This window comes from Anas acuta, chromosome 1, assembly GCF_963932015.1.
Source record: "Anas acuta chromosome 1, bAnaAcu1.1, whole genome shotgun sequence".
NCBI classification, from domain to species: domain Eukaryota; kingdom Metazoa; phylum Chordata; class Aves; order Anseriformes; family Anatidae; genus Anas; species Anas acuta.
Genome location: NC_088979.1, coordinates 123,222,716 through 123,232,881, shown reverse-complemented (window position 1 = coordinate 123,232,881; position 10,166 = coordinate 123,222,716). Strand labels below are relative to the sequence as shown.

General features: G+C 48.2%; 1 protein-coding gene across 2 annotated transcripts; it reads left to right on the top strand.

Moving 5' to 3' along the window:
• On the top strand, window positions 1–9,987 carry ING4 (inhibitor of growth family member 4). Of its 2 annotated transcripts, XR_011101650.1 has the most exons (9): window positions 1–129; window positions 6,585–6,656; window positions 7,058–7,224; window positions 7,391–7,505; window positions 7,827–7,935; window positions 8,276–8,423; window positions 8,815–8,876; window positions 9,117–9,290; window positions 9,384–9,987. XR_011101650.1 is itself a non-coding variant. In XM_068699409.1 (8 exons), the coding sequence occupies exons 1-8, from the start codon at window positions 93–95 to the stop codon at window positions 9,154–9,156; spliced, it is 750 nt and encodes a 249-aa protein (XP_068555510.1). In that variant the 5' UTR covers window positions 1–92; the 3' UTR covers window positions 9,157–9,987. The 2 variants fall into 2 exon arrangements, 1 of the variants encoding a protein (XP_068555510.1); XM_068699409.1 differs by having other exon boundaries at window positions 9,117–9,987.
• The last annotated feature ends 179 nt before the right edge of the window (window positions 9,988–10,166 follow it).

Below are 10,166 nucleotides of genomic sequence, written 5' to 3'. Positions count from 1 at the left end.
TCAGGGCGGAAGCGGTTTCAGGAGCCGGGCAAGGGCCGCTTCCGGTGGGGACGCGCCGGCTGCCGGAAGTGGCGGTGTGTGGGGGGCGCAAGATGGCGGCGGGGATGTACCTGGAGCACTACCTGGACAGTAAGCGGCGGGGCGGGGGCGAGGGGGAAAAAGGGAGGAAAAGGAGAAAGAGGAAGAAAAAAAAGAAGAAGAAAAAGAAGAAGAGGGGCAGGGGACGGGCCCTGCCCGGGTGCTGGCCGAGCCCGGGGCGCACGGGCCTGCTGCGAGCCCCGCGGCTCTCGGCCTGGCCTCTGCCCTCAGGGAAGAGAGGCTCGTGAGGAACGTTAAAAGAATTTAAAAAAGTTCAAGAATTGTAGTAAGTGATGCTCTGCCACCGAAGCTGAGAAGGCACTGGGAGCGCACAGGCTGTAATATTGCTGTGGGGTCTGTGAGGAGGGCGTAGGGGGCAGTGGGAAGGGTGGGAGAGGATGGGAAGGTGCCTGAGGGGTGGGGGCGAGGCGAGACGTGAAGGTGCGGGGTGGGCAAGGAGCTGGTCCGGGGGGGGAATGTGGTGTTTCCTTACTGGGTAGAGCAGAAGTGTATGTGAGAAGGGCTGCAGAGATAAAGGAGTGAAACGCTGGGATTTGAAACCAGTAGAGGTAGGGTAGGCGTTAAGACAGAGGGAGAATCTGTAGGGTATCTTGGTGGCTAGAGACTGCTCTGGTTCTGGATGTCCAGCTTCTGGATGTCACTGTTACTGTTAGCTAAAATCTATGAACTCCATGGGAATGCCTCTGATCCCCTCTAGTACACATACTTGCAGAGAAAATTATAAGGTCTTCTATTTTGTCTCAGCTGAGGTGTGTGCTCCTGCAATTGAGTTAGAGGTTGTCATCCTGCTGAAGGTGGATATTAATACGGTGGTGGTGTCATTTTTTTAAGGTGTGTCGCTTTACTTTTTATGTTCACAATCTACGTAAAATATCTGGCTACAAGACTGTTGGGAAGAGCAAAAGAGCGTTCACTACAGTGGATTTGCATTTTTTGATTTTAATCTGGTATCACGTATCTCATATACAACGTTACTTCTCATCATTAGCTAACTGTAGGGCAGTTGCTGTGCTCTAATTAGAGTTTCTTCTAGAAAGACAGTTTATATGGGTATTAATACGTAGAGTTGAGAATCCATCTCAGTCTTCAGTGGGTTAGTTTGCCAACAGCTTTCCTGTCACAGTTTGACTTGTCTGTGGCTAATTTTCACAATTCCAATAGTTAGTCACTGCACCTGTGCCTGTTACCTGGTGTGTTGAAGTGTCCCCTTATTAAAACCTTCTTCCTGGTGTAGATTCTAATTAATTAAATCTGAACTTTCTTTCTGGTACCTTAGGGAAAAAAATGAATTTCTTATGATAATGTATTTTTCAGTTTTCTAATTAGCCATATTGTTCTCCTCCAAGCCTGCTCTAATCTTTTGACATCCTACTTGAAGTTCTGACTCTCTGAATGCACACGGTCCTTTATTACCAGTCTTTGTGATGGTGCTAACTAAAGAAGTCGGGTTGGGTTATTGGTTTTCTGTTGAATATACCCTTACTGAAAAGCCTTTCTAATAACATGTCAAGTTTTTGATACAAGCTGTAGTTCAATCATTGAAAAACGATATTTTTGCTAACGATATGTATATTCTTTAAAAATAATAATATTTAAAAAAAAGTTTATCAGGAAAGTTGGGGAAGGGAGGGCGTCACAACTTAACCTGTATTGTCACCCTTGTTGAATTCTGTGAGGTGATCCCAGATCAGCTGGTCCATTTCTTTTACTGGTTTCATGCCTCCCGATTGTTCTCCCCTCACTCCTTCCTTCATTTTTTTTTTCTTGATGATTATTTCAATATAATTTTTTTTTAAGTTCACTTTTTAAAAGTTGAGGAACGTTCCAAAATATCCTGTGAACTGCTACAAATAAATAGTCCAGAACTTTTGGTCAGCTCTTTTCAAAATGTCTAATACCTGCTTCTGCTTGTTGCACTGAAATTCTTCTTAGTGTTCTTTTCACATCTAACGTAGATGTGGCTTTCAGTTGATTTTTTTTTTTCCCTCCCACAGCATTTCTCTTTCATATCCTTTACTCTCTGGGTCTGTTCAGGGGGTGAATGAGGAGTGTGTGATGAAAGAGGGCAGTTTGCTTGTCGGACCTCTTCAGGTGCTTGAAGAAAGGAAGGTGTGTAATGGAGTAAGTGAGGATTGTAGGACAAACAAAGGTGGCGTCCTGTTGAGTACCACCCGGACAAAACGTGACTGATGTTTGTGTTTCCTCTATAGCAGATGTGCAGAATGCTCATAGCTGCAACTAAAGCGTGCTTTGAACAAATAATTCTAAGTAGTGAGGATTTGTTGCATTGACATGTCAAGAGGTGTGTTTGCAACGAGCTGCCCTTAGTCTCTTCACCTCAGTTATTCATTTTCCTGGTGAGGGAAGCGGGCTATTCCACTGTGCTGGGAAAAAAAAAAAACAACATTCTTCTTTCAGGTCCTTGCTGTAATTTAAAATTGATTTTAGACCTAGGATTAGACATGCCTTTGCTCTAAGCCCTTCATGGCAAAGTGTGTCTGTCTGAAGTGTGTTATGCCCCTAGCAGGTGTTCCTGCAGCAAAAAAATGTGCGTGTTCCTTCAGTGCTGAACCTCCCCACAGAGAAACTCCCTCTGCTGACTGCTCTGATCCTCTGCCCGCCTTCATCATGCTGAGGCTGGCCCTTCGACGACAATACTGAGCCAAAGAATTTGGGGAAGGGGAAGAGGAGGAATGGTTCTTGCTCCACTTCTGTTCTTCGTTGTTTATTTGTATGGCTCTTTCCTCAGTTCTCCTTAGTGATTGAAGTTAAGCACAAAAAGCGTTCCATCTCTTCAAATGTTGTCCTCCTGGTCTCAAATCAATCTTATGTCTGCTTCTGAGGGGAGAAAGCAAGGTAGCGAAGCGCTTGCCTTCACACCAAGAAAGCAGTGCAACTTCAGCAGGGGGGAAACCGTGGCTGCAAATGAATTAGAGGTGTAGAAAGGGGTGGAGGAAGAACGAGATGAAAGAAAACCGTGGTATTTCGTGGTTGCATGTGCATGAGAGCTCTCCAGAGGAGTTTAGGGTTGCTCAGCCTGGAGTTGCCGTGTTTGGCTCAGCATTTGCACACTCACAGACTTAGAAATACCGTAGTGGAGGCTTTGAGTGGGAGCAAGGGAGGGTGACTAATACAGATCCTCCAGAAGATGGGATGCAAACACCGTGTTTTCTTCATGGTGAGATGTTTCAAGAGGCTTGTCGGGCTTCTTTGCACCAGCCATCCCTGAAGTCTGTGTGTTCAGAGAACAATCCCAAATAGCCTTTGGGAGTCCCTGCTTATCCGTGACAGTGTCACAGGTGTAGGGGTTGTCTTCATGGCAGCTGCTGTTCAACCACACTTCCTAATGCTGGTGCATCCCTGTTTATCTGGTTAGAGGGTATGGAAATAAAGTAAGCACGGGGACACCACACAGATCTGTCTTTTATAGCAACAAAACCGAGGAGTGCACCTCTCTTCGGCTGGCCAGTTTACTGTGAGCTGCTCACCTTCCCGTGCTCTGCTGCTGGGGATGTCTGACCAGATGCAAGGGTCGTGTCTGTGGGTGTGCTTCCTCCTTAGAGAAATGAGGAGATGAGATGCCACCTTCCCTGTTTGTTCCAGCCAACCCTGCCCACCACGTTTTCCTGCCTGGACTGATGAGGCTCTTGCTTTATTTGTCTTGCTGGATGTGAAACTTTCATCATCCCAGTTGGGAAGTGTGCACCAGACTGGGAGGAATTTCACATTTCCATTCAAAGCTGGTCAGATATCGAATAAATGTCAGTGTAAAGCCTGGGTGAGGAATGGTAACAAAGCAACAGAAATGTTCCCAGCTATCTCCACCCCATACCTCTGAGCAGCTAGATTCGGCCAACATTTGGGAGAGCCATCTCACTGCACCCTTAGCTGCGGAGTCCTCAGTTAACACTGAGTTAACTGTAGTCACTGGGGGAGCTTTCTGTTCCTGCCTATCGAGTTTCCTGCATCATACTTCAGGTTTGCCATCTCTTCATCCTTTCCTTCCATGTTGAGCGTTGTTGGATGTGCCCGGCGCGTTGTGCATCTCGTTTGACATCTCAGCCCTTCGTGTCCTCCGAACTTCTGACATCAAGGTTGATCTCTAACGTAGCCATACAGTTCCCTGGTGTGGTACTCCCTACAGGGGTTATCCTGCCCTTGTGCAAGCCTGGCATCTTCCCCATCCTTGGCTTCCTCTCTTGCTGCTCTGCCGCATGTGTGCTGAGAGGCCTTTGCCTCTCCTTATTTTTCTGTCCAATTGTTGCCTGTGACAGAGTGGAAAGGGGAAGGGAGAAGCACGGGAGGAAGCAGTTATAGAAATATCGAATCTTTTTGGAAAGACAGAGGGAAAAGGTGTTGGTGTAGTAAGAAAGAGACAGTGGAAATTTTAAACCTTAGATTTATTTATTTTTAATGGACTGCACAACACAGGCCAAACAGTTTCAGCAAGTGTTTGGACCATGGCGATAAATGGTGTGTGATGAAGGGCTCTGCTTCAGAAGGGTCGGGAGGAGCTTCTGGGTTAAGCTGCAGAGGTCAGAAAGCTCCCCCGTGCTGAGGCAAGCCGACTGCCACAGAAATAGTTCCTTCAAGCTCGTGTAGCTGCAGCTGCATCGCGCTGTGCTTTCTGTGTAGGATGGAGAGGCGCAGGTAGAACAGAAGCTTCCCAGGCGAGGGCACGTGATGGTGTCAGTGACAGCTGGTGGCGGATTTTCACAGTGACATCTGTAAAAAAAACAACAAAAAAAACAGAGCACAGCCCCTTTCAGGTGCTGTAACGGAAGCAAATTCCTGTCCGAATTCCTCCTGCTGGTAGCACGTCGCTGTGAAACCCAACCACAACCTCATTTCGGGTTGTTCTGCCCAAAGAATAGCGTCCTGCTGGTTTTTGTGCTAGCCCAGGTGTCCTCTGAACTGAACGGTTCGTAGCCCTGCCGAGAGAAAGCTAGGTATGTGGTGGAATGTCTGCTTTCAGCAGCTGTCTTTGCTTTAGAGGAGAAAAAGGAAATTACATAGATATTTTTCTAAAATCTGCCAAGTCAAGAATTCAGAGGTCGCGATGGTCCAGGATTAATCAACTGGTGCATATCTGGCACACGGCATGCAACGCAAGAACAAATGCTGATTTCTCCTAGAGGAGAGCAGTAAAAAGTAGTGTGCTGCTGCATGAAACATGGTTCATTTCTGCACAAATTGGAAGGCTTGGAGTCAACGAGGATGGGGATTACAAGAAAAGGGAACGATGTTAAGGTACCTGAGCTGAATTTCATCCCTGCCATTAAGTTCCCTTTGTAAGCAGCGATGTTTCTCAGCGTTGTGTCACTGATTTGATTTTTTTTTCTGAGATGTTTTTTGAGCTGTAGGGATGTAATATCAGCTGCGGGCTGCTCGAGCCTTGTACAACGTCTGTCAGACTAGGCCAACAGGAAGCATCAAATCTGGGAACATTCACACAACCTTAATGTTGCTGCTTCCTAATTTATTTATTTTTTTCAGAAGGTGGTTTTGCACTGTTAACCTTGGACACAGGGCGGCGATGCGTGTGTGCTGCGTGATCATGTACCTCTATTCTTCAGGACACCTGCTACCTGCAAATTCCTCAGATATTCAAAGTAGAAATGGCAACAAAACCTGTTGCAGCAATGGCTTAATTACCTACAGGGCCTTTGTATGTAACTCACAGTGTTGTGTGTGTGTGAAAAAAGAAGTTTAAATATCTTCTAAGCTCGGTGAAGCCTACAATTGCTTTTACCTCTTGTAGGAATAAATTTCATGGCCTGTGTGCTGTACTTTAAAAAGAAAAATTTTAAAAATCTCTTGTTTTTCAGGAAGTGTCTCTGGTGTAGAAGCATATGGCAGTGAAAGCAGAGAGCACTGCTGGGGCCATTGTGTTAGACAGCTTTGATTACGGGCAGAGACGCCTTCATTTACATTCTGCCTGTGCTGCAGGGAGGGTTCAGGAGGCAGGCATGCTTATGTTGTGTTTCTGAAGAGCTCTTCCTCCCCACCTCCCCCCTTTTATTTATACCTGCACGAGATTGTTTTTTTTTCTGTCAGGTATAGAGGTGGCAGCGATCAGGCTTGGACTTGATGTTAGTGCAGTGATGGGAGCCCTCCGTTTGATCAGACAGCCATGGAAAATGAGAATTGTTTTTATCAGCTTTGTCAGCGCAGCATCTGGTGATGGCCAGGGGGCGAGTAGCGCTGTGTGTTGAGAATTAATTGACTCTCAGCTTCACGTTGCTCGTGTGGAGTTGTAGAAACATTTGTTATTCGTGATGCACAGCACCTTGCAGGTGCTGGACAGGCTACGCTGAGGTTGTGGGATAGGAGGCAGAAGAAGGGCCAGCTGATAGCAGAGGCGTGCTCGTGTGCAGCAGGAAGGCGTGCTGGGAGTGGCGGGGCTGGTGTAGGTGCTGTGATCAGCCGTTAGCTTGGTTCCTGCGTTGAACCTGACTGCTCCATGTCTCCTCCTTCCCCTGCAGGCATCGAGAACCTGCCTTTTGAGCTGCAGAGAAACTTCCAGCTCATGCGAGATCTGGATCAGAGGACGGAAGGTGAGCATTGGAGATGGTTTCTGTGATGAGACAGAAAGCGTGCGGCCTGGCCAGCTCTTCTGTGCTCTGCCTTTATCACAGGGTTCTCAGGGCAGGGAAGGAAACCTGCAGCTGCTCTCATCCTTTCCCAACCTTATCCCAACCTATTCTTTCCTATCCTTATACTTTGTGGTCTTTCCTAACAGAACCATTCCATAAAATCATCAAGGTTGGAAAAGCCCTCCAAGATCTGGTCCAACCACCCCACTACCCCCAATGTCACCACTAAACCACGTCCCTAAGCACCACGTCCAACTTTTCCTTAAACACCCCCAGGGACGGTGACTCCACCACCCCCCTGGGCAACCCGTCCCACCAGTGTATGTTTGTGTATTTGTGTGCTAATGCTAAACTTGTTTCAGACCTCAAGTCGGAGATCGATAAGTTGGCCACGGAGTACATCAGCAACGCACGGACTTTGTCGTCAGAGGAAAAACTGGGGCTCCTCAAGCAAATCCAGGAGGCCTATGGGAAGTGCAAGGAGTTTGGGGATGACAAGGTTCAGCTGGCAATGCAGACCTACGAGATGGTATGAAGGGAAGTGTCTAGTGGTTATTGTATGACAGGCTGTACTGACACCCCCAGTCCTGGAAGGCCCTGATCTCTTTTTCGGGCCCTGCACGCTCTTGCTTCTCTGCTCCTTGCTCCCTTGGGCTCTTTTCCATGGTAATTCCTGCTCAATGTCATCTCTGCAGGTCGATAAGCACATCCGGCGGCTGGACACAGACCTTGCTCGCTTTGAAGCAGACCTGAAGGAGAAGCAGATAGAGTCGAGCGACTATGACAGCTCTTCCAGCAAGGGCAAGAAGAGTGAGTACCACCACTGGGCTGCAGATTGAGACAGGAGGCAGCCGAGTGCCTGTGGAAGTGGTGGGGATGAAGGCAGGCACTGGAGTGGTACAGATCAAAGACTGTTACGCTGGAATCTGAAGGACAGGTAAAAAGATGGTGTCCTGGGCTCTTTTCTGTGAGCGTGTGCAAGGCCGCTAGATAAAACTAAGATGGGGTGCGTGGCCCAAAGCCAACACACGCTCCGCAGCAGGAGCGCGTCATAGTGCTGAAGAGGGTGTTCCTGTCAGGGGTCTGTTCTGACGGGGTGGCAGATGCAACAACTTCTTCTCTTGTTACCAGAGGGCCGAGCCCAGAAAGAGAAGAAAGCTGCCCGTGCTCGCTCTAAAGGGAAGAATTCTGATGAGGAGGCACCAAAGACTGCCCAAAAGAAGCTGAAGCTTGTCCGCACGTAAGCATTTAAGAAATTTGGGGAAGTGAGGAGCAGCAGTACAAATCAGACCAAGGGAGACCTAGCCAGACTTCCCTCTGAAGGATCCGGTCCTCCCCCAGATCAGGCTGTGTGCCTTCTGTCTCTGCTTGGGAAAAAAAAAAAAAACAAGAAAGAGGCCTTTTATTTGTTTCAGGGGAGTGTGGCATGAAGGGGAACGCAGGTCACATCGGTGGAGGTGGGTGGGTGTGCTTAAAAAAAGAGGTGTGGCTGTCTGGCAAATAAGGGCATCGTCGTGGGGGACACGAAGGGAACCGATGCTGGTTCATTTGCTCACCTAGGTTATTCCTTTCTCCTGCAGTAGCACGGAATACGGGATGCCTTCAGTCACTTTTGGGAATGTGCACCCTTCGGATGTGTTGGATATGCCTGTGGACCCCAACGAGCCTACATACTGCCTCTGCCACCAGGTCTCCTACGGGGAGATGATTGGCTGCGACAACCCAGACGTAAGAGCCCGTGCATGATGGAGGTGGGGGAGGAGAATCTCCTACAAGTTGTCTTGTCCCGCCCGGGGGGGCTGATGTAGCAAGCAGTGGCAGGAGGAGGTCTTATCTCAGGTAGTTTGGCAGAGCAGCGATGTGGCCTGTTACGTGTAACTTCCTCCAGGTTTGCTCCTGAAATGACAGGCTGCTTTTTGGCCTCACCCTCAGCAAGCATGGAGGGGAATTTTGCTCACTAACATTGTATGGGGTGGGTGTGAGTCCCCGTTTCCTGACTGATCCCATTAACATCGCTGCTAGTAGGAGTTTGATCAGATGTTGGGAAACTTCAGTAGTCCAGAAACAAAAGATTTCGAAAGAAAACTGCTCTTTAACTGCCTGCTCTCCACCCCAACAGTGTTCCATTGAATGGTTTCATTTTGCCTGTGTGGGTCTGACAACAAAACCAAGAGGAAAATGGTGAGTGAGGGCTAAAAGCAAACATCCTGGAGGGCCCGTTGGTCTCTGGAAAGGGGAGGCCTGGGGTGGCAAGAGGGAGGATATTGTATGTACACGCTTAGACGTCCTCTGCAGAAGGAAAATTTGAATTAAGGCTTTGGTTGGAACCTTGGAAAAGAGCTTTTGAGACTGTATCTTTGTATGTATTTATACATGTATATCAGGCCATAAATGCTGGCTTTTTACTTCCCTTCCCACCAGGTTCTGCCCTCGCTGTTCCCAGGAGAGGAAGAAGAAATAAAACCCCATGAGCCCTTAGCACTGCTGCAGGAGCTCTCTTCCCCCTGCCAGGGCCTCGTCCCAACTCCCCCAGCCCTTGGGGCCTTGGCTGGGGGGAGCCTTGCCCTGTTTGTGGTTTCAGCCATCCCTGGAATGGTGTGTACCCTCACGGCACTTCCTCTGTGTTCTGGGTCCCTGGTTGCTGCCAAGTCCCTAAGGGAGGTCCTCTCTGTGTACTATTCCAAACAGGTGCCTGAACCTCACAGGGAATGAATGAGGGCACCAGGGTAGCCACCAGATTCCCAGGGATTCAGGTAGCCCCTGATTTCCCTTGGCTTTCCTTCAGCCTCCTCAGAGTTCATTGCCTGCTCTCTGCTTAGAGAGCAAGGCTATGGGATGGGGGAAGGAAAGGAGGTAAGTCTGCAGTATTTTAGGTCTTTGATTTGCCTGGATCTTTTTCAGGAGAGAGGGAGTAACCAGGCCACTGCTTAATCTAGTGGGTTGGTTGAGAGACTGAACACCTAATGTACTCCTTATCTTTAATCATTCCACTACTCTGTCTGGCATTGAGCTGCCTCTTTTGTTGGGGTGAGGAGGAAGGAGGAGTGTTTAGAGCTGGCTGTCTCCTTTACTCCTGGGGTAAACCTGCTGGCCTTTGAAGCACACTGTATGAAGGAGGAAGAATTGCTGGCTGCATGGCAAGAAACAATTTGATCTAGCCTGTCCTCTGGCTCCAAAATTCTCCCTCCGTTTTGTGCAGTGGAGCTTCTCCATTATGTTCACGATGAGAAGTTTTGGGATCCAAATCCCACTTGTATAATACGGAATTAAATAAAGTTCATTGGAACAAATACTCTGTTTGCCTTGCTGTCACCTCCAAAGTAAACAATGGGTCTCTTCAGTTATTTTTTTCTCTCTCAGCTCTGCTGTCTTGAGGTGATAATCCCGACCAGTTAGACATGCTGTGTAAGTCAGGCTTGAAAATGCTCCCAATACACTTAGCAAAGAATTACGCAGCTTTCTAGTGTCTGT

What these genes read in the sequence shown, in the direction of transcription:
- ING4 (XM_068699409.1), top strand. Translation starts at nt 93, where the DNA reads ATGGCGGCGGGGATGTACCTGGAGCACTACCTGGACA. An exon ending in AAGCTGAAGCTTGTCCGCAC is followed by an intron (nt 7,936 to 8,275) that starts GTAAGCATTTAA and finishes TTTCTCCTGCAG; the next exon opens with TAGCACGGAATACGGGATGC. An exon ending in ACAAAACCAAGAGGAAAATG is followed by an intron (nt 8,877 to 9,116) that starts GTGAGTGAGGGC and finishes CCTTCCCACCAG; the next exon opens with GTTCTGCCCTCGCTGTTCCC.